At 45.2% G+C, this 25174-nt stretch overlaps 1 protein-coding gene across 1 annotated transcript in view; it reads right to left on the bottom strand.

The window, feature by feature from the left end:
• The window catches only part of LAMC1 (laminin subunit gamma 1), a 96443-nt gene extending 71667 nt beyond the window's left edge, over nt 1-24776 (bottom strand). Inside the window, exon 1 of the mRNA XM_069737746.1 lies at nt 24093-24776. Within this exon, the coding sequence (XP_069593847.1) occupies nt 24093-24456 (364 nt within the window). The 5' untranslated portion in view covers nt 24457-24776. The remainder of the gene's footprint in view (nt 1-24092) is intronic.
• Nucleotides 24777-25174: the final 398 nt, after the last annotated feature.

Genomic DNA, 25174 nt, shown 5'->3' with positions numbered 1-25174 from the left:
CTGTGTATCTTACTGGCCATAATCCACAATAATGATAATTTCCATTTCATTGCATTGGAGTAATGTATGGACCTAGAACAAAGACGCTATTCTGACTTCTAAACAATCAGTTATGGAGCGGTCACAACTTCTTATGTTCTGAAACATCTTCGGTATTCTACAAAAATGTCAATGGATTAAAAGAAAAGTGGGTTACTGTATAATATAGACAATAATAAATTTAATGGGTGCATGCTTGGGGAATCTCACTAGTTGTAGACACAGGGGACTCATTTACCCGATAAATGAAGTCTACAAAAGACGTATTGTCTTGAATGAATCTTTGAAGAGAAGATCAGAACGGACTGATGGGTCTAAATATCTTCCCACCCACAGCCGAGTGCGCTGGTTAACCACAATATCCCCCACCTCACCAGCTTCCTAATGTGTTAAAACGGATCTTCAAGTTGAGACACAAGGCGACCTTCCTCCCTTGATCCCATGCCACTTAGATACACCTACTTAAGTTAGAAACACAAAAGAAAGCAGTCAACTGTGTGCCATTTCCGGTGGGTTTCCGTTAGTTCGGATTATGTCAGGTTGAAGGTCAAGTATTGTTGGCAATAGAAGAAAACAAAAGTCATGGAAAGATGACATCTCCATTGTTCTTCTCCAGGATTAACGTGGAAGTTTTCAAGACGACATAAGGGCCATCATGAAATATATTGTTCATGGGGGTGGGAATGAGAAAATGACTGATGAACGGTCCGACACCCCATACTCAGAGCAAACTAGAGATCTTCAACAATAAAGGTAGCCCCCTATGCATTAGAAAAATGTTGGCCGACCCCCAAGATTTCTTCAGTTACTGGTCGAACATTCTACACCTAGAGACATATGATGGGGGGAGTGAATTGGGCATCTTGAATTCAAAACATACCTGGTTCTTTGATCTCAAGTGATATAGACCACTCCAACAGTGTATGGCAGCGACTTGCTCCACTTTCCACTAATGCGATCACTTGCACTCTTGACCGAGCCTAAAGTTCATGTATATTGGAAGGCTGGGAGGTACAACAATGGGTCCAACATCTAATCAACTGTGCCACACTTTAAATTAGAGTAAGTGATAGAATTGGACAATGAAAACATCCGTCACACAGACTTTAGCTATGAGGATGAAGGCCAAGACCCTTCATAGACTCTACATTGTCATCGTCTACACGAAACTTAATGGTGGTCATATAACAAATAGTTTTTCATATTGAGCCATAGACAATTTCTCCATTTGTCGGTACAATAAAGTACGAGACAACAAAAAATTCTATGGGATAAGAAAAACAAAAAAACAAACATGATTTGTCAGCAAGCACTGCTATAAAGTAGGCCCATACAGAAGGAGTTTGTAAGAATGCTTATTCCTGATCATTGGCCTGTTTTATTACGGCATAGGTCAGTAAAAAAAAAAAAAAAAATTCAACATCAAATTGGATCCACACATATGATCTGTGATTGAGACCCCATACGGTCTGCATCGGTCCATGTAAAAGGGGCCGTAAATGAGCGTTGATTGATGTTATTGCGAATCGTTACGGGCAGCATTTTGGCATTGTCTACCTGACTCTACTTGTTCCCTATAGTCCAGCGGCTAAATATCAGACATGATGACCCACTGATGTTGTTACAGATACAATCATGCCAATATGCCGCTGATGCCAGCAGCTTTTTGCCACTACGCTACACTAATGACTTCTACCTATACACGACAGAAGAAAGACCCGCCTCGTCTTTTGTTTGACAGAGAAACAAGCGAGTATAATTAATTATTCTACAATGTAAATCAATTTGATCGGCTTAGCAGAGGCTGCAGGGCACGGATTCAAAGGTAGCCAGGCCGCGCTCCAGGAAATCTTACTCAGCAGGGCTTTCCCTCTGGGCAGGAGGGATTTAGCATCAAAAGAACTCTCAATGAGTGACCCCCAGCAACAAGAGATAAGCCGACTAGAAAAGGACAAAGATGACATTTCCTGAAGAGGGGGAAAAAGGGCGGAGGTGGCCATTATCTATGGGGAGAGGATGGTCCTTATACTCACACACCTGGAAGTCAATTAGGAGGAGGAATGAAAATACTCTAATGAATAGAACACAGGTCACATCTACAAAGAAGGGCCACCATCTAAACTCAGCTGAACATCAAAGCCGAGTGCTAGACACAAAACGCACGTCAGCAGGTAAAAATGCTGGGCCGCCAAACTAATAACAGCTCCTACCGGGAGTCAGAGGGGAGATGGCAGGAGGACCACCGGCCCGTTACAACAGTCAGAAGGTTGGTCCCATGCATCTGACCAGGTCTTGGCAAAACCCATGTGCCTACCACAAAAAAAGACCACTTAGATGCACAGAAGAGATTTTTAGCTGCAGGAAAGTGTGGCATATTGTGGGGAAAAAGGATTGGGCTTCTTGAATTTCAACAGCCCTGGAATATCAGTGTTCAACAGAACGTTTCTATGTGAATATATATACGTGCACACAATGGTTAAAATAATATTTTTACAATGTTACTGGTTAACATCAATTAGTGATTTTGGACTTTGTTTCAGTCTGCAATCTACATACCTTCATTAATTTTCAGCCCCGTCCTGATACGTAGTTTTCTGCCTGATACAAGGTTCAGATGTTTCTCTTGTAGGAGTGTCTCTCCCAGTAATATAGGCTGGATGTGAACTCTGTGTTTATCCAGAATGCTGCCGTTCTTCATTTGCTTTCTTCTATAAGCACGGCTCCCATGCTGCACTTAATTCCTCTTCATAAACTTTTGTCCTCACCTATAACCCGTTTTCTACCCTCCCCGCTACTTTACATTCTTTTTCCGGTGTCACTGTGGAAATCTGTGTATTGTCCATCATCTCCCTCCTGCTTACTCTAACACTGAAGGAAGGGAGAGCAGACCCAGAAAGAGCTGTCAGTAGCAACTCTGACATTTGTCACATTTTTGAAGGTCACTGAGCTAGATAAACGAGGAATAAGCACATTACCCTTTAAAAGGGGTATTCACAGCTCCAGGATCCTATCCCAATATGTAGTAGATGTAATATTAGTACATAGGTCCAATTAGAAATGTAGTATGGATCTTTTGGTTCACCATGTCCCTTACCAAATGTACAGGCCATTGCATTAGCTTAGGTATCCATAGTTAAGACCACTCATATAGTGACAGTAATAGTCAGTTAGTTAGTGGTCGTAACCATGGACATCAGATTCTCTAATTGGAGATATTGGCTAAACATATTGTGATAGGATCTTGCATATTTATTGGCAAACCCCCTTTAGCACCTTTCCAGATCTCAGGCAATAAACGTATAAACTTGAGGAAAAGACCTTGGAAAGTTAGCCCGTAACAAAATGGCAGCGGAGCATGCATGTAGCTGCTCCATTCAGACAGGTGACTTTGAGATCCCAGCCATCATGTATTTAATCTCCGCTCTTGTGGACAGGTGATAAATGTACAAAGTAGGACATCACCTTTAATGGTAACCAACTGGAAGTTATGGTGCCAATACACCTTTACAAAACTCCTATTCACCAACATTAGCAGATGCTCAAAGTCTGGTGTGAAAATGGACAAAAAAAGAAACCAGAGATCCAATGTTCATCTTACACTATGGAATGATTCTTGGAATTTATCCTAAGTTATATTGTAAGACTCGTTAAAAGGGTTGACTGTGACTTGTAGGATCGCTACTTCCAACAGGTGGCCCTACAGAGTTCAAGTCCTCTCTTTCTCTCTGAAGAGGCAATTTGCATATGGAATATATAAAACAGTCAAAAAAAGCCTATAAAACTAATCTTAAAATATTTTCTACATGAAATACAGTTCTAAAACAAACAAAAACGTAGTCACACTTGCCCTAAACCGCGGTGTAGTTTATAGTACATGCAAGGTCAAGGATTACAGTTTTAACGATTTACCAGGGGTAAGCAATAACTAACGAGTGGAAACTACTCATGTGGAACCACGTGACTAAAAAAAATACAAGCGCAAGTAAAATATTAACGCAGTTCCCATCCAACAAGCACCATGCCAAAATACCACCAAGATATCTTAAGTAAACAGTAAAGCATTTGCGCCCATATAAACTTGGCAGTACAACAATTCTCGTATTAATGCCAGGACCGAAATCTTTCCCCATGGATGTCTGTGCGGCCATACTGGGGGAGCATTTAAACTCCGAATCATTGTGTGTCTACAAGGTGACAGAGATTCAACTATGGACTCTTAAGGTGTACAGTACTGCCTCTCCTTGGGAGACTTACAGGCCACCGTGCATTCTGGGAAGAGGGTATGCAAATGATCTCTCCGCCCTAGCTGCCGCTCTCCTGGAGGAGAGCCAATTTGAATATGTATTAATACGTTATTTCTGAAGCAATAGGCTTAAAGGTGTACTTTAACAAAACATGATAGGGAATAATTTCCCAATCACTGGGACCCCAACAATCTTGAGTACCGGGGTACTGAAAAGCCCCGTATGAATGGAGGTGAGGATGATCACGCAGATACTTGCTCCATTCATTCTTATGGGAGCACCGAACACCAGCTGAGCGCAGCGTTGGGCCATCTCCGGCTATCCCATTAAGAGTGTCACGTCTCTTCCCCTGTGTGTTACCATCTGCAGTGGGGAGGCTAGGGTCCTTGCCATCCAGTGCACTATCCATGGTCAATAGAGGGGACAGTCAGAGTAGGCACGTGACAGCGGCGGGGAAGGACCCACATTGGGCGTTAGGGAAGATCAGGGACAGGCATAGGTTGGTGCACCATCCCTCACTCCCTACCTTTTAGGGCCTTCCTCTCCCTTATCCATCCTGTCGTATTTATAAGCCGTGTTGTCTCCCAGACTTATCAGTGTCCAAGTGTGACAAAGTGAACAGAACAGCAGTCCGCATAAATCGACCACCACTTTAAGAGCCCCAGTTCTCAGGATTGGTAGGGTGTCAAGAGGTAGGGAAGTCATACTCTATTCCATGCACAGAGTATAACTTCCAATCTTTGGAATACCGAGTTGTCAATTAATTTGTACAATTCCTAAGAGGAATAACAGAGGAACCCAAACAGTGTCACATCCTAAGAAAAGATGTTTGGGGTTTCATAAGGAATAGTGATGGGAGAACGTGCTCAGATAAGGCGTTCTCAGCATGCTCGGGTGATAACCGAGTGTCTTTTGCGTGTTCGCAAAATATGCTCGAGTCCCCGCGGCTGCATGTCTCACCGCTGTTCGACAGCTGCAACACATGAATGGATTGCCTGAAAAAAGAAACTATCCCTGCATGTGTTGCGGCTGTCGAACAGCCGAGAGACATGCGGCGGTGACTTGAACACATTCTTTGCGCACGCTGAAGACACTTGGTCAGTACACAAGCATGCTCAGATAACACCTTATCCCAGCACGTTCGCTCAACACTAATAAGGAATCATTTACTGAGAACAGATACATGTCAGTCGTGGGGGCTGGTCCTTTTTAATTCTTCCAAAATGCTCACGTTACCTTACTTTCATTCATTACAAAGATCAGTCAATAATGCAGGTATTATGTGCATAGCGACACAACGGCTATGTAAGCAACTTATCGTATTACAAGCACGAAGCCATGAAATTACCAACAACCACGCTAACAAAATGGTCATTTATGTGTGGAGGGCCTGGAAAATGCAAAGGAAAACTACATTCACAGAGCATGAAGGCTATAACCATGAATGACATTCATCTACTCCTTACTTGTCCCGGTGCTGAATGTAATGTATTCACACCAATCTTAAGTCCAAATTCAGATGTTCATTTTTCTCGTATACGAGGAAAAAAAAATAAAAAAAATAAAAAATGAAAACCTGTTTTTCATTAGCTGGATCAATGTGGCACCACCCCCTCCCCCATCCTGAAAAAAAAATATAATAATAATAATAATAATAATAATAATAATAATAAAAAGGTGGAAATGACGTCCATGTGTCGCCCATTTTTTTTTCCACAGACCCATGAACCTGCATTGGCAAGTTAAAAATCCAGGACTCGAAGCAAGGACTGACCTGTCTACATTTTTTGGAGGGGGGATATTTTTGAAGTGCCCAAAAGTGGAAAAAAAAAACCAAACTATTGTGGACTTTTGCTACCCACAAAGCCATTGTCAGGAATAGCAGGGATTAGCTGGGTATTCCTGCTCCGATCCTGCAAAGCTGTAGACAGTTATTCGGGCAGTTGTTCCCTGTAAATCCAGGCTAAGTTGAGCCGCAAAGATCCTTTAAATACGGGCGGACATCACACGCTTCTCAAACAAGATTAATAACGAGACCATTTACTAAGGAGATTTGTGAACTGCAGATGAAGTAAAAGGCCCAGCGTGGAGCGAAGGCATGCTCAGCGGCGCCATCACCAGGCGCACAGTGCTAATATGTAATATATAATGCACCATTGTGATTGAAGAGGGTCAAGTCCCCTCCACATGAAAGAAGTTCGCAGGTGAGTGCAGGATGCGGTCTCAGAAGTGTGTGCCGGTGGCGTCAGGCCAGTCATCGCCGGCACCCCTAGCCGCCCCCCCGCCCCAATCCCAACACTACACTTCAGCCTTTCTGCAAATAGCTGCAGCATGCCATAAAGCGCTAACTCTGGCAGGGCCTTAAAATAAGCACGAGACCATGGATAAGCTTCGAGGCTGCAGTCTGAGGAGGGGAAGGCAGGATGGGCCTGCACAAAGGAAGGAGGACAAGTGCGATTTAAAAAAAAAAAAAAATGTAAAGGTTATATATAACATTTTTAGAGAGGAGCGGGAAGGATGCCCCTTAAAAAGTGTGTTGTAACCTGTTCCGAGTTCAGACATGCATGCATGTAAATGCAGGTCTTTTGTCAAAATGCAGCAGCGAGACCCCCTAAGGGGGGCAGACGAATTCCAAGGGTGGAGCCCTGACTAATTCTCGGACACTTCAGCACTTGACAGGTTAGGGTGCATGTATTACGAGTGACCCCCCCAAATCAGACAGACCTCTCAATAAGGAATCATCATCTATGCCGCCTCTCTATTGTCTGACCGGATGATTAAAGGCGCCCATTGCTGCATGCGGAAAGCCGCTATTATAGAGTGATATATAAGTTTGGGAGAAAAAAAGTTAGAGAGAGAAAATCAGATCCTGTAATCCACATGTGGTGGGTCATCGCTGGACATAGCAAGCATTGGGGGACGCAGACGCCAACGAGCTTACTGCCTTCCGTCTATTTCAGGCCAATGTAAACAGAGAAAGCGAAGAGAGTGAACTTTAATAGATTTCCCAACAATGGCCGTACATTTATCCAGCGAGGTCTCCTACATTGGGCATGTGAACATTTCACTGCTACATGAGATCTTGTAAAATGCAGGTAAATGGGAGACGTCTCAAACTTCTACAGGTACAATGAAAAATGGACGCATAATACAGCTGGTTCTAGAAAGGCATTTAAGCACCAGGATTACAAAAATAAAAAACCTCACCTAGCCTCCCACCTCTTCGCAAAAATAAAAAAAACACAACTCAAGGTCATGTGACATGTCATAAAATAAAAAAAATCCCAAAGATTACACAAAAAAAATAAAAAAAAAAAACACAGAGAATGTCAAAGCTTTACGGTGGCTCAGTGGTTAGCACTGTACAGTGGCTCAGTGGTTAGCACTGTTGCTTTGCAGCACTGGGGTCCTGGATTCAAATCCCACCAAGTACAACCTCTGCAAGGAGTTTGTATGTTCTTCCCGTGTTTGCGTGTGTTTCCCCTGGGTTCTCCAGTTTCCTCCCACATTCCAAAGACATACTGATAGATTGTGAGTGCCAATGGGGACAATTATAAAGTGCTGTTGAAAATGACGGTGCTGTAGAATTATGCAAAAATTAATGTAAAAAAATCTGATTTTCATCACAGTTTGGGCATGGTCAGTTTTTACCATCAGAATTTTATCAGTGTTACGCATATGCAAAAAAATACACACATCCGTTTGCACATCGTTGGCTCGACGGATCCGTCACAGACTGTGAAAAACTGATGCGATGGATCCGTTTTCCTGCCAGATGAGAGGGAGAGAGAGAGGAAATCGTGCTCAAACGTTTAAAAAAAAAAAAAAAAATTTCCGGGCATGCTCAGTTTAAAAAAAACGGAATCCATAGCCGGATTGCTGCATTTGACGGATCCGGCGCCATAGGCTTCCATTATAGGAAAAGCCGGAAAGCGCCGGATCAGGTTTTTCACCGGACACAAAAAACGTTCCTCTGCCGGTTTTGTCCGGCCGCCGGACCTGCCATCTGGTGCAATCTGGAACGAATACAAGTCTATGGGAAAAAAACGGATTCGGCGGCATCATTCGCTGGATCCGTTTTTCTTCAAAATTTGCCGGATTGCGCCTGACGGCGAAAAACGGATGTGTGAAAGGAACCTTATAGAGGTTTCTCAAGCTTTTCCTACCAAACAGCACACAGATGGCATTCAGTTGTTGTCCGACTTTCACAGAGCCCTAGATTTGCATTGGCGAGCTTGGTCTGCGAGTCGGATAAAAATGGGACAGGTCTCTGTGTATTTGTGCACGTAAAACTACATGGAAATGTGAACAGCACCATAGACCATAGCAGGTACAAGTCAGGAGCGGACACAGAAGAGGGCCCGTGTGCAAGAACAATATATGGGCCCTTTGCAGCCCAATATCTAATGATAATGCGCAATTCCACCTGCTTTGGAGGTAGATGTGGCCCCTTTACACCTCTTTGGCCCCTTTACACCTACACACGTTGCACCAATGTTATGTCTGCCCCTGGTACGGGTCCTATCTGTGTAGAACACCGATAGAACTTGTACGTGAAAAACTGCTGTCTAAATGAGCCCTTACAAAAACAAGCTCTCAATTTTTTATTTTTTTTGAGGGGGAAACATCCGATATTCCCATATCATTTTCTTCAGAAAATTCTGAAAAGCAGGCAATCTGTTATTCTTCCTGTTGAAAAAAAAAAAAAAAAAATGATAAATTCCCTGCCTCGAATGTTATTTAAAGTGTGGGTGGAAATATGATAGCAGGAAAACGGAGCACTGTAAGATTATCTATGGAGAGGAATGAAGACCGATAATAGAAAAATCTTCACCCTTGGGGAGGAACCAAAGTGACCGAAGCCAGGACTGAAGATCGCAGCATCACTTCCTGAGGATAGTAAGCCAATTATGCTGGCCAACAGTTGCAATATGGATTACTCTCGTGTGTACACAAGGTCCAGACTCCTCTCAAAGTAATCTCCAGTCAAACATTTTCCCTCGAGAGCTCCTGACAAACCTCAGGACTGAAGACCAAATGCCAAACGCTAGTGCACACCTTTTGAGAAAAGCTCATGGATCCTTAGTGACGTGACCATGGGGGATTTTTGGAATTCCTGTTGTATGATCGCCTCAGAGCAGAGGTGGGTCTGCAGAGAAGAATCCATGGTGGATGAAGTAGGCAGAGTCCATGACCCGCATAGTTCTTATTTGCAGAGAGACATTCATTTTCCATTCCCTCCTCCCCTGAAGGCACTCCGCAACCTCGTCTGAAAGCAGTGCCTTTAAAACAAGGGCTAAACAAAACCCTTGTACACAAATTAATTCCCAATCCGATTTAGACACTAACGTGTCAAGATAAAACCATCTCTGTCCCCGGCATTCAGATGACCATTCCTTTGTATGGCGACAAACATACCCCACAGAGCAAACCTTGCTACTCCTATAGAAGAAGTGGATGCCATAAACAAAGGGCGGCTTCTCCGTGCATCGCATGCCAAGCGCTGAATTCAGGCTCGCATCTTATATCTAAATAAAAGTGGCATGGAAGCCTAGGCGCCAGCACGGTCTGGGTTAACATCAGGTCGTGGGAGCAATGCTCAAAAAAAAAGCCCAAAGGCAAGAATAAAATTAAAAAAAAAAAAAAAAAAATAAACTGAAGAAGAAACTTGCAAAAATACAGATGTTAACTTTTATTCTCCCTGGAGACTTTGTCCACTGCCCCCTCCTAGCACTCGGAAATTGGAAAATTAATCTCCGTGAAGAGGACAAGGACACACGCAACGACTGTCCCAAACATTTCTGACCGAGTGCGACCAACAGCGCTCTCTTTGTTTCTTCTGTCGCCCCGGACCCTGGAATGGGCCTGCATTTTAACTCCACTGAAAAATAAAAAAGGGCTTACTGAAGCTGGAATGCTACAAAAAAGGAAGTTTAGCCTGTGGTCTGGAAAATCCCTAACCATCCCCCGCTCAATGAGAGGTGGCCACAACCAGAATATCCATGAGCATTCCCAAACCTCCTCTCTACCAACACACACAGTATTCCCCTTCCCCTGACCCCAGCCCTCTGCCTCTCCAATGTGTCCCAACTAGCACCAGGCAGGAAACACGCCTCGTTTCCCAAGATTGATCCACAACAGAAACCAAGAGACAAGTTTGCAAAATACTCGCTCAAATGTCCTTCTCCCTGCGTGACGACGGACATGCAGTCTGGCTACTGGGTGGGAACAGGTGGCACTTGTTGATGCAAGATGCAAAAAAAAAAAAAAAAGGAAGAGGGATCAAGGACCAGTCTGATGAGACTTGGTTATAACGGGAAGAAAAGGAAAATTAAAACAAAACCCTGAAGTTAATAAGACGCTTCCTCAGAGGTAACGAGCGTGAAGAAACATCTCCGGCCTTCACTCACAGATAACTGCACCAGAACAGAACGTGAAAAGACTCCGCACCCGGAAGAGAAGATACGTCAAAACTCGTTTTCTTAAATTTGATCAGCGCAAAATACGGCTCTTATGGATTTGTTTACAAATCACGGTTAGCACAGCAGCTTTGCAGCGCTGGAGTCCTGGGTTCTAATCCCGCCCAGGACAACATCTGCAAAGAGTTTGTATGTTCTCTCCGTGTTTGCGTGGGTTTCCTCCGGGCACTCCGGTTTCCTCCCACATTCCAAAGACATACTGATAGGGATTCTAGATTGTGAGCCCCATCGGGGACAGTGATGATAATGTGTGTAAAACTGTAAAGCGCTGCGGAATATGTTAGCGCTATATAAAAATAAAGATTATTATTAACATTACTTTTAAGTACAAATACAGATTTTTAGGTCATTTCTCCAATATTGTTTTGCAATAGGCACGATGGATGATTGTAGATCAAGAACTTATGTGTCATCATTAAGTGTAATGTGATCAAAAAGTGACAATTTCCATAACATTGTTTCCAAATGACTCAATGCCAACATTTCTCAAAGCCATAAAAAGCAGAATCTAATCTTTGTGGCCAATGTGTGCCCAAGATGCTGTTGTAAAACTCATCGGCATGCCCATCAGTCCAGCTTTCAGATTGAGTGCAAGTAAAGGCATCTATGCACATTGGATACACGTTGGCTGCAGCCGCCGATATCAGTTGGATTGGCCAACCAGCTAATATGTATGGGGGCCTTCTGACTTTTCCCCCCTTGACAAATGACATAAGGGAAGAGCAGGATCCCGCCTGTTCAATTTCATTATTTCAATACTAAGCATGGAGACAAGCTGTGGCCAGAGGGCACCATAGGGGTGGAGCCGCATATTCATGACTGTAATGGGTGGCACCACGTGACCGCTCACACAGGAGAAGGTGCGGCGAGGACAGGACGCTGCGAGGGAGCCGGGTATTTTATTAACAGCGGGCAGGCCGCACAGGGGGGGGGGTAAGGTTGGGGTCAGGGATCTTAATTTTAAACACGGAAAAAAAAAATAGGATTTCTCATATCTTCTTTCCAGCGAACGCTGCTGGAGAGAAGATATGAATGGCAGCTTCAGCACCAGATGCAGGGGACAGCGCTTATCTCTAGCGCTGTCTCCTGCACGCTCCGTGTAATACCCAGTCTGCACACGTGTGCCGCACGTGTGCCACACTGATGTGCCACATAAACGCATGGACACACGGACACGGATAATTCCGTTACCGATTTTTCTGGTACCGGAATTATCTGGACGTGTGAGACTGGCCTAATGTGTATGGCCAGCTTAATAGCCATGTAGTTAAGCAGAAAAATGGCATTGTGACTATTAATCACCAAACTGCCGATCAGCGTGTCAACAAAAACTGTGCAACTTCCCGGCGCTCCAAGTAGCGGAGTAGCTGCAATGTGAGAACACGGCCACGGTTTATTTCGGTACATGCATTTCCATCTGTCTTAAAAAAAACATTAGCGACTTCACTTACAAAAGTAAAGTATGGCACTTGGATTTTTTTTCTTCTTTTCTTTAAAAACGTACTTTGCGATGTGCCCAATTCAGCGCAAACTGCGCCTGAACCCAAATGAATGGGCCACTGCTATATCACACAAAAAAAGTCACGGTTCTGATCAGTGGAAGTGCAGATGTGAAGCATCACACCGATCACTGGAAGGAAGGGCAGGGCACTCCATCGGGCAGCGTGGACCTTCAGCTTCCACATCGGAGAGCCTAATATTGCCAATATACTGTTCATATTATATATTCCGCTCTCCAAGGGAAGCCGATGAATGGGACACCCCACAGAATTGTGCGTCTACATATAAAATATGAGACATAGGAAGGCGATGGGCGAAAGAGCTGTTCAACATGGGATACATAATTTGGACATTTGCATGAGCCCAAATTGAAAAAAAAAAAAAAAAACTGAACACAAAAACCACAATTACCTACAACCTACAAAACTGATACGTCAGCATCAAACGCCATATTTCCGCCATAAGTTCTATAGATGGAAAAACACTTTTTTTTTTTTTTTTAAAGACAAATAGGAAAAAGTCCAGAGGCTGACATGAGCACATCCCCGGGTCATCCCATTCATCTACAAGGGACGCTTGTCCTTTTCATAGGTCACTTACTAATAGCTTCCTGATTACTATGCACTGACGGGTTAGGAAGCGCTGATGTAAATAATGCCGCCACTTTTCCCGTTTGGCTACAAGGAAGAAATGTGTCTAGTTTACCTTAAGTAGCGTTGTCTGTACCATTATAGAAAAGTACATTTACATGTATGTGTTTTTTTCAGACAGATTCCAAAATTGAATCGACCTAAAAAAGCAAAAAGATGAACGTAATGCACAGAAATGTAAAGAGGACGTTACAGTGCATATGTTAAGCTTTTTGTTACTTGTTTTGACCAAACCATAAAGCAGTTAAAGGGAATCCGTCAGCAGGTTTTTGTTACCTCATCTGAGAGCAGCATGATATAGGCAAAGAGACCCTGATTCCAGCAATGTATCACTTAGATTACTGGGTGCAGCGGTTCTAACATAATCAGAATTCTTAGATGCAGTGTGAAGCAGAGCTCAGAAAGCTAACATAAGACTATAGACAATAAGCTGCTTATCACAGGAGGGGGCAGAGTTGGACTAGCAGTTGCCTGCACATCAGAGATGGCAATAATAATCTCCTAGTGATAAAACCTTCAGTGTATGTAAACAATAGCATACAGCCTGATGAGTGACACATGGTTGAAATCTGTGTTTTATTCCCATCCTCATTTTGTCCTCCAATCACATAGCAGCCACTTCAAGAAAAGACTGTCGACTTTTCCCTAAAGCAGCATCGTGTGCACGTACCCTAAAGATGGTCTCACTTTATTTTTGGGAGTTTTTTAAAAGGAGACAATGGTATGTCGTTCAGGGTCAGAAGCAAGTTGGAGAAAGCAAACTTTAAAAGGACTGGTAGTGATGAGCGAATGTGCTCAGATGATGTGCTGAGCGAGCATGCTCGGGTGCGCCCGAATAATATGCTCGAGTCCCTGAAGCTGCATGTTTCGTGGCTGTTAGGTAATCCCCACGTGTTGCGGTTGTCTAACAAACTGGTAATCCTTGCATTTGTTGCGGCTGTCTAACAGCCACGAGACATGCAGCCGCTGGAACTTGAACATATTTTTCGAGCACGCTGAAGACACTTAGCACCCAAGCATGCTCAGATAACACCTTATCCGAGCACGTTCGCTCATCACTAATGACTGGTAAGACACTAGCATGGAATATTAAGGCCCTAGTATGTCTAGATGTTTCTTTGAGAGAGCGCACGTACTATATCTGGCAGAAATACAGTAGAAAATGTCCTTTTCCTTAGGTCCTGCCCATGTAACATCACATTCCTCCATCTGTGGTGTTTAAGGGGAGAACAGCCTCCTTTAAAACACATTCCTAACCAGCCGGCTGACTTCATAATGCTGCCTTGTTTTCTGAAACACAATTCTCTTTATTTTCCCAAAATTCCAGGAGGAGTAGGCGGAGGATTATGTAATTTCATCATTTGTACTGTTCCAGATCTATGGGAAAACTCTGGAATCGGGATCCAAAATCCCAATTTTATAGAGATGAAGATATGCGGAAAATGTAGTTCAGGGGGATACAAATCAACAAGTCTAACTAGGGAACACTGGAAAACAACGAAAAAAAAAAACGATTTATACAACATTTTATACCCAGAATAAATTAATCGAATGCATAATGAACTGCACATGATGGGTAATCAAAGGTATAAATCTGTGGGAGGCTGACTGCTGGGAGCGCCACCGATCCCAGTGGTAGCGTGCAATGGTGGTCCTGTATGCGTTCACACAGAGGACATTGAATCGCCATTCTCATGATTGGTGACTGATCCAGCAGCCGGACCCTCACTTATCATGCAATTCGATTCACATTGCCCTGGGGTAGTTCTGGCCTTTGTGACAGCCAGTCTTCATTTACGTGCCCGGCGTCCTCGCTGCTTGCCAGGACCCACAATGTCATGACTTTGCGGCACAATGTAAGTGATGACATCAGAGGGCGGCAGACAGTTTGTCACAGAGTACTGGAATGGGCGTGAAAATTAAAATCTCCATTAATCCCAGGCGAGGTTGATAAACATTGGTGGGAGAACCCCTTTAATATGGCCACACACCTTTAATAGCTCAAATCAGCCGTCCGCTATTCCCGTGGACCGCACCATAACCGGCTACGAAGATCTTCAATCATAGAAAACTCCCAGGTGAAGCAGATTGGAGCAATGTACTATTCTACCACAGTCCCTGGTTCGTAGCGTCCAGAACCAATAATCGCACGTATGAGGTGCGTACAACCTTTACGGAGCGCCTCTCCATCATTCCATAGCAAACAGTCAGGTGAAGCGGACCCTCTAAGCCAGTGGCTCTGGTGGGCACAAGGACCTCAAGCGTCGATACAGCAGCAAAAGGCACGAGAACTTTCCACACACAGGAATCTCAGAAGCAGGATGGATGTAGTGGAAACCAGAAGGGATGAACGCCAGTACAAACACAAAAACCACAGATTGGACATGGGACTGGAGTCCCAATGCCAAGACAAAAGGTCGGTGTCTAAATGGGCCTTAAATAGAGAGAGGATATCATTGATCCACTCTGGGCAACTAGCAAAGCCCAACGTGGAGCGCAACAGGGGGCAGAAGACTCAGGGGAAGGAAGTGGAGCCAGAGATAAGTGTGTAACACCTACATTTACATTAAAAAAAACTGTCCGGATGTCCTAGTAGAGCATAGGGATCTAACATCCCCATGCTCTGACCTCTCTATATTAAATATAACACAAAGTCCCTATGTAAGTAACTGCACATCCGATGAGACAAAAATCAGCCGATTCCTGGGGGTGATAGTTGCAAGATACACGGCAAACATCCGATCGCAACACTACGACGGCAAACCTGCAAGAAGGTTTCACATCATTGTTAACATTCACCATGTCCTAGTCACAGTTCGCAATCCCTTATTGTTCCATTGAGGTCTATGACCGATTTCACATAGTATACAATCTTTCTCTAGTCATACAATGAAAAGTAAATGTGTAATCCGAGATTCCCCATTGAGATTGACAAAACATGGAATAAAGTCCAAAACTTCTATAACAAAGTGTAAACACATTGGGTTGATTTCCTTTATAGACTAACGTATGTCATCACAGAATAGGCAACGTGGGTGAGGTTTTTCCAGGCTCCGGCGTGTGCCAAATGAATGAGGTTAGACTAAATAAAGTGTATATTTTCCCAAGGTCCCCCCCCCCCCCCCTTGCTGAACACAATTGCTCTCATGTCACACGAATGACAAACACAGAGAAGGCGAGGATTAAAGTGGAGCTTCCAAACGGGATCCAAGGTACTACAGGCTAAACTAGAATAAAAAAAATAAAATCAGATATTCATGTGAGAAAAAAAATCTGCAAGAATTATGAAAAATACATAGTATGTCTGCAGAATATTCATTAAAAGAAAATATGTTACCAGGTTCCTGCTTCCAAATTTGAGAACAGCATGATGTAGGGACAGACCCCCTGATTCCAGTGATGCATTATTGTACGGAAGGCTGCAGGTTTGATAAAATCTGTTTAGGCATAGCCTCGCTCACACCCGATTGGCAGCTTCCCATATACACTGTGCGTAGGCAGAAAACTGCCAATCAGTGATGGGGGGGCAGGGGAAGTACTACATGGCAGTATTACTAGTCCTCTAGTGTTTATCAATACTACAGCAAGCAGCCCAGTAAGTGATATCGCTTGAATCAGGGTCTGTGCACAGAAATCCCTGTCAAATTGAAGACCCCCCCCCCCCATGCCTGTAAGTGAGGTTTCCGCAACCCTGTTTATATGAAGTCAATAAAAGTTGAGCAGATTGTTGACAATGTCTTATGGGGGTAGGGGTGGTAACGAGATCTGGGGCAAGAACAGAAGGGAGTTTGTGTTGACTATCAATTACTAAAAGCAAAATCAAAGGGGTGAAAGTTACAATGGGTATTAAAAACAGGTTTTCCCACTAAAAGTATACCGGGAGGCGGGTGGTCTGACTGCCCAGACCGTCACAACAACAGCTCCATATTGAACACATCAGTGTACATGTTGGGAGATCTTCCCTGGCTACTGCTAACATTTCCAAACATTCCCAGGAAAGAAAAAAATTAATCTAGAAGTGGATGTGAGCGCAGCGGCTGAGCGAGGCACCACCTGCAACTGACAGCTCAGTCCATAAACGCCCGGCAATAAGGGACAGGGTCCGATCACAACTGCTCAGTTCAAAGCCACAAGAAGGAGATGATTTACCCTCTTGGTAATTCGTGCACAATTAACCAATACAAAACAAAATATGAGACCGACAAAGTATTTGCCTCGGAGCCAGTAGACCAGAAGGAAATCTGCTTCTAATCCTCACAATCTGTTATTAACTACATGTTCCTGAGCTTCCAAGAATCGTGGTCCTACCTAGAAGACGACTTCATCATGTACAGTTATTCCGATTTATGTTCAGTTTCCCCAAAACATTGACGCTATTTTTTTTTTTATGTATGTGGATATATCTCCGATTAGGAAGTCGTAAAGTAAAACCAGGAAAAGGTGAAGTTATTCAATCTTCTTTCTGGAGTGACCGAGGCAAGGATCAGGTGTACGAAAGCGATTTACAGGCTGCACATTCAGGACATCTATTCAGAGGTGACATTTGCTGTGCAGAATAAAATGCAATACAAATGGGTGAGTAATAACAAAAAAAAAAAAAAAAAAGTATGTTCATTCTTGAGCTGAAAACTATTGGATCTCACCACTTGTAACTAGGCTTTAGCAACAGAGTCTTTTTGTAGAGTTTTCGGAAACTGAAAAATATCCAAGGTTTTGAGGAGTATTGCTCATAGAGATGAGAAAATTGATTTACAGGACACCATCAGATGAATAATTCATGGCTGCCTTACAGAAGCTGGGTGACCTGCCTCCTACCTGACGGCATCCATGGCTCAACTCTTGATTAGTTGGCCCGGCGCGACGTCTTTAGGCTACGTTCACACTAGCGTTCGGCTAGTGTGCGTCGCGCTAGCGTCGGGCGACGCACGCGTCATGCGCCCCTATGTTTAACATGGGGGACGCATGCGTTTTTGCTTGTTGCGTTTTCCGACACGTGCGTCTTTTTTGACGCTAGCGTCGGACCAAGAAAACGCAACAAGTTGCATTTTTCTTGCGTCCGATTTTCTTCAAAAAACGACGCACGCGTCGAAAAACGCAGCGTTTTTGCGTGCGTTTGCACGCATTTTTCGGTGCGTTGCCGACGCAGCGGTGCACAACACTAGTGTGAACGTAGCCTTACTGCAGCACGGCGCACATACGACATCACGCCCGGATAATCAAAAGAGGAGCCGAGGACGCCATCAAGATATAGGCGCTTCACAGGGCTCCCGTCCGTGCGGACCTGGCCGCTGTGAATTTATTCACTCATCTCTACCTGCAATACAAAGGATGAAATCCACAGCAAAATCAGCAAGTAAACGCAGATTTTTGCAGGAAGAACAGCAAAAAATTATCCATCACGTCTGGGGTCAAGAAGGACGGGGGGAGAAAAAAAAAAAAAAAAATCGAACTCTTGTTCCCAATCATTGGCCCATGTTCACATTATCAATATTGTGCAACACGTCCCCGTGTAGCCTAAGGCAGCGATCATATTAATATTCAGATTGGCATTGGCTCACGTGAAAGGACCTTTGAATGATCAACTAGTTATATAATATAAAAAAAAAAAAAAAAAAAAAAAAAGACTCAGACCCGTGAACAGCCCCATAGGCTATAATGGGTACATGTTCTACCGGCAACAATACAAGGCGCATCTAGAATGAGGCCTAACAGAGCTCAGTAGCGGGTCTAAGAACAGATCCGTAAGAAGAAGCCTGAATGAGGTTTCCGTACCCCTGGGTGCCTCCTTACAGGGAGAAATGACAACACCGGCCAATATTTAGTCAGCATACATACTTGTGGTTGTAAATTACAAATACTAATATTGGAAAACTATTTTCTTGTATAAGCAGATGCCACCCAGAAGTAAGGAAAACATCAACTGTACAGAGGATGAACCTTAAAAAGGGACTCGGCACATCACGGACTGACTGTTCAAACCAAGCACAGGCACTCGCTGCACCCTTGGCGTGGCCAAACATTTTAGTGCCCCTTCCCACCTACGGTACTTGTTTTCCCAACTATTTCCGCCCTTCTTTGGCTCTATAAAGCAAGGGGGTTGGAGACAGATGGAAAACAAGCAGATGGTAAAGTGCACGTAATAGTTTGGCCACGCCATGGTGCACCGAACAGTCATTTTGTGTGGACAGATTCAATTTAAAGCACCCTGCAGGGACACAAGAAGCACAGCAGAAAAAAAAAGCAGATGTACAAGGTCTACCGAGTCCTCCTGACAATTCAAGACACATCCTAAGGAGCAAATATTATTGTTCCTGGTATTAGAATTCAGTAATAACAGTTGTATATGTAGAGAAGGCCACACCGGATTGCAAAAAGCACTGAACCGTAACCAATTCCACAGTCAAAAACGCCTATGTCTGTCCCTAATACTTAATAATGCAGCTCTGTGTATTAATAAAAGTGAACCCCAGGATAACGAGCGCCAATTTTCTATTTTAAATTTGATACATGGATCAGAACCAGTGGCGAGAATAGTAAGATAATATCAGGCAAATTAGGAAGAAACATAAAAATAGTGATATATTGTATGTACGGGATCAATATTCTACAGATTTTTTTTTATTTTTAAATATTTTATAAATATCTGTAAAAAAAAGCAAAAAAAGAAAAAAAGAACAATACCAATCACCGCCTTCATCGGTCAGATCAGATTTAATTTTGCTGCTTCCGGATGTATTTGCTTAAGGATATTTATTGAGAGGAGTTCAGAAAAAGTTCAGCGGGTGCACACAAGGGTCCAGCAGGAAAAAGCATGGAGGGCAGACAAAATAACATGATTTCTGAGCATTAAGGGCAGGATGATGGCTTTGATGATGTGACTATTCTTATAGAGCATTTACAAAATTGTTTTTTCCATTCCAACAATGGCAGAAAATAAACTCATCTTTCAAAAAGTCCCCAAAAATATCACAGACGTTAACAATCCTGTCCCCAAAATATCATGTACGCGCAGCGTTCACGTCCGGACTAGTAGCACACCTCGTACTTATGGTTCATTCACCTTTAGTGGCAGGCAGGGCGAGTAGAGAGCGAGGCCCGGCAGATGGTGCGCTCACTCAGGGCCCGAGGTGCTATTTTCTGCACCAGCCATTCAACGGCTTCTTCGGTAAAAGGAAAAAAAAAAAAAAAAATTAAAAAGGGTCTAATTACCCAAAGGTATAATCAGGACCTCCTTCATTATGGACGGCGTCTCGGAGCCCTATTGGTATGTCTGCCGCCTACTTTTGTCTTTTTGCAAGAACAGAAGTCTACATGTGTCGCCCGACACTAACAACACATCTAAAACTTTCCGGTGGTGTCGAATTGCGATTTACCGAGACTGTGGCAGTCGTAGACCGTTTACAAATATATCCGATCTTCTGCCGCTGGTCGCATGTGATTCACTCACCGCAGACTTCAATGCGGCTGCGACTTGAGGGCCACTTAAGTTGCGCAAATATTTTTGGGAGCAGAAATGTTAGCGCCCGACACATAGATTAAGCCTATGTGTGCGCCCTGTGTGCGGTCCTTTGCACACAGGGGAGAATGTGCTAGTGCACAAAGACAATTTTTCACAAATTTTTTTCCCCCAAAGTCTGAGTGGGAAAAAAACAAAAATCATAGAATGCGCTAGTCTGGTTCGATTTATGGAAAAGAGCACACGTTGCTGCGGATGTGACTGCTCCAAGAAGTTCAGCGCTCGTCTGACTAGGCTTAGCCTGGGTCATAAGTCAGAATGTATTGTGCTGATGAACCGACCCTAAAATCCGCAGAGAAATCAGCCTGTGTTATATATGGAGTAGGTGGTGGATTTAGCCACAGATTTCACTATGAATGGAACCAAGGATGAAAACTCGCTGCATTTCCACGGAAAGTGAATGGGGCTTGCTAGATCCCGTATGCCTAGACAGTACTGGACATTGATGCCGATTTTCAGCGCACCCGAAATTCTGCACCAAATACACGATGTGGGAAGCACAGCACGCTCACAGTAGTCTAAGGCTATGTGCACACGTTGCGGATTTCTGTGCGGATTTTTCCGCACAGTGGATGGGATTTCAAGAAATCCCATTTCAACCACTATACGTGCTGAGACGCCTGCGGATCTTGCCGTTACGCGAGTCTCTGCAAGATAAATCTCACCCATACAATGTATTGGACTCTGATTCCGCACGGTTCAATGAACACATGCGGAATCACCTGCGTTCAAAAGCCGGCGGCGCTTTGGACGGAGCAGACCTGTGCGGCATTCAAAGTGCTGCTGGATCCTGACCGAGGGCACATACCCTTAGGCCTTCACACAGGTTGTACATCAGGTGAAAGTTTTTCTTGTTTTCCTAATTGGGACGGAAAATCTGCCAATTGCTGATTAAGGCCATGTGCACACTTTGCGGATTAGGCTTAGGAATTTTTGGTGCAAATTCTGCATCTCTTGGCAGAAAACGCAGGTGCGGATTTGACACGGTTTTTGTGCGGATTTGCTGCAGATTTTGTGCGGATTAAGGGTATGTGCACACGCTGCGGATTTTGGTGAGGATCCGCAGCGTTTCCGCAGCTGCGGGTCCGCAGCAGTTTCCCATGAGTTTACATTACAATGTAAACCTATGGGAAACAGAACACTGTGCACATGCTGCGGGAAAAAACGCGCGGAAACGCAGCGGTTTACATTCCGCAGCATGTCACTTCTTTCTGCGAATTCGCAGCGGTTTTACACCTGTTCCTAATAGAAAACCGCAAGTTCTAAAACCACAGTGAAATCCGCAAATAAAATGCGGTAAATCCGTGATAAATCTGCAGCAAAAACACAGCGTTTTTGCCCTGCAGATTTATCAAATCCACTGCGGAAAAACTTGCAGTGGACCATTCTACGTGTGCACATACCCTTACTGAGTTTATTTTACCCCTGTGGATTTCTGTAATGGAATGGGTAAAAAAAAACGCTGCAGATCCGCAAAACAGAAGTGACATGCTACCTCTTTTAATCTGCAGCGTTTCCGCACAGATTGTTCCTCACCATTAGCGCAGCATTTTTTTTCCTATTGATTTACATTGTACTATAAATCACTTGCGGATCTGCAGCGTTTCTGCACTGTAAAAAATGCTGCTGATCCGCAGGAAATCCACAACTTGTGCACATACCCTAAGAGCTTGTTCACACATTCAAGCGAATGGGGGAAAAAAAAATATGCATTTTACGCAGCATTTTTTCTGGAAGTGTGCACATTGTCTATTGTAAGAATGAAGAAACACATGTAAAACCGTAATTGTGCTGTAAAGTGTAGAATCATTGTAAGTTTTTTCACATTGTAATAATAAAACTACATTTTGCAACACAATGACAACTCGGATAAAGACAGAGTATTGTGCTAAGGCGACATTCACATAAGGAGCACATGCTGAGCCGTGGCTATAGGAGCCATCAGCCGAGGTGTCAGTTCTGCCAGAGCAGAACTCTATACTGGGTATTAATGGGTTTACAATCATGCCGAAACTTACAAGGGTACAACAGGTAGTCAGGGAGGAGGTGGTGACTCACAGGAGGGTTGTCAGCTGCATGATGCCAAGGACAGGGTGAAAGCAACAGAGTCAAATACACCGAAGAAAAAGAACACAAGACTTGGACATGACATGTAGTGGATAAAAACAACTGGGGTACAGAACACAGGGCAGCAGTGAGGAGCTGGGGAAGTGCGGAGGGCTGCGACAGACCACAGGGCTCCATGGCACCGACAGACTACAGCACTGTGTATTGTGGTGTCCACAACAGAGGTTGTGTATTACATGGCCCCAGGGTGTGGAGAGAGCAGCTCACATGCAATTATCAAGTGTGGAAGGAAACCAGAGAGAATGCGACACCCGGGGCAAGTGCCAGTGACACGGAAGGGAGGAGCCGGCGGTACTATGCATCTAAGGGAACCTGTCAGCACATTGTTATAGGTGCCTATACCCTCTTTTTATATAGATATATGTGTGAACCGTGAGAAATCTTGTATAAAAATCATATGCATATTAGACTGGAAGTGCACCGGGGGCGTGACAATGCACTTGGGAGACGCATGCACTCTGCAGCGACACGCCCCTGTGCACTTCCAGTCTGATTTGCATAGGACTTCTATGCTAGATTTCTCATGACTGTCATATCAGATCCCTACAAACAAGGTGTCATATTTAATGAGGGACAAGTACCCTTACATCCAGACCACCACGGCCTGAGTGAGAACCTGCTGACACGTGAACAATCCCAACAGCTGCGGACTAGCAACATGGAAACTGTGCACTGGTTCATGTCTGGCAGAAAGAAGACTTTAAAAACTTGCAGAGGGCACGAGACCTTAGGACATGACAGTAAGATCAGAGCTAGGGGTACGAGCAAGACGACAGCCCCCCATTCGCCAGCTGAGACGACGACAGCCCCCCCCCCATTCGCCAGCTGAGACGACGACAGCCCCCCCCCCATTCGCCAGCTGAGACGACGACAGCCCCCCATTCCCCAGCTGAGATGACGACAGACCCCCCATTCCCCAGCTGAGACGACGACAGCCCCCCCATTCCCCAGCTGAGACGAGGACAGCCCCCCATTCCCCAGCTCTGGCGTTGTGACTCCAGCCTTGGTGAACACTGTGCCGGGGTAAACCGGATCCGGGGCATCTTATCTGCCATGCGCCCGCACCAGCCACGTACCGGTTGGAATTTACGCTATTTCTTGCGGTAAATTGCACTGCATCTGTCGCACACGCTCGGCCACAGCCCCTATCCACTGCTTTTCATAAAATTAGGCGCCGCTGACCTATACTCGTGCCAGAACTCTCAAACATTTCTACGCAACTAACAAATGTGCGACATTTCGGGGAGTTTCATGGCGGAAAAATGGGTATGAACTGCTTAATGCAGACTCATCCGATTTCGCCCACACGGCAGACTGGTTGGAGGAGAAGGTAAAGCGCGAGTTGAAAGCAACAAATTCGGCAGGTTTGGATTTACCGGTGACAACAGACAGAAGACTGCGGCCACACGACATCGCGCCCGACAGGTTGCTGTCACGTGACCGAGGTCAAACTCATGAGTCGCGACTTAAAAGTCCACCAGTGAGGTCACGGACCCTGGCAGATGTGCAGCCCACCCCGTCACTAGACGCCACTCACCCAGGTGCAGGGTCAGGTTGATGGAGTGCGGGTACTGGATGCCGGCCAGCATGGTCTGGCTCTGCCACCAGGTGGTGTCGGCCTGGTTGTTGTAGTCGGTGAGGTAGTCGGCGCCGTGCTGCAGGGAGGGCTGGCCGCTGTCGCACAGGTGGCAGGACTTGGTGACGCCGGTGACCCCGGTCTGGACGCAGTACTCCTCGGGCGGGGAGCCGCAGGTGTTGGTGGCCACCACGGTCACGTTGAAAGCCGCGTTTACGAACTCGGGCATGCAGCGCTGCGGCCGGCCGCCCTCCGTACACTCATCCATGGCGGCCCGGGCTGCATCCAGCAGGAGAAGCAGGGCGAGGAGCACGGGAGGCCGCATCCTCCGGGGACAGGGATGGCTCGACGCTGCACGCAGGGGCTGCTTGCCGGGAAGGGTCGCAGTCAGCCGGGAAGGGTCGCAGTCAGCCGGGAGGGACGGTGCTGGGAGCCTGCGCTCATAGGTGGCGGCGCTGCCCGGACCTGCTGCGACTTCCCAGGAAAGTTTCCCCGCTGCTCAGAGAGAAGGTGAGCGGCCGGCGGGCACGGGGAGAGGGCGGGTGGTGCAGGGTCCGGCGGGCACGGGGAGAGGAGCGCGGGTGGTGCAGGGTCCGGCTCCCGGGCGGGGGATACTCTGCGCTGCGGCGCTCTCCTCTATGGGGCAGGAGAGAGGGGCCGGACGAGGACACGGGGTGGGGGCTCTGGGAACGCGGTGCAGCCTGGGAAGCAATGGAAAGGAGTTCCAACGGGATCCCGGCCACTTCGGAACTTTCCGGAAAACTTCGCTCTGCGGGAGACGAACTTCACGGGGGTCTGATGACCGGACTGTCCCATGGAGGTTCCCAGAGAGGCACCAGCACCTCCCCTCATCCGCAGTGGAACATTCCACTAGGTGGCCGGCACATGGAGTACTTACTTGTCACCTGCACTCCTTGCCCACATTTACCATTTGCGATTGTTTTTAAAGTACTTTGTGCAAAACATTTTTTTTGTAACTTTTGCCCCCAAAGAATAATCATGTGCGCCATATTGAAAACTTGTTATTAATGGCAGCATCATGA

Source organism: Ranitomeya imitator, chromosome 8 (genome assembly GCF_032444005.1).
Source record: "Ranitomeya imitator isolate aRanImi1 chromosome 8, aRanImi1.pri, whole genome shotgun sequence".
Classification (NCBI taxonomy): Eukaryota; Metazoa; Chordata; class Amphibia; order Anura; family Dendrobatidae; genus Ranitomeya; species Ranitomeya imitator.
This window is presented reverse-complemented; position numbering and strand designations above follow the sequence as displayed.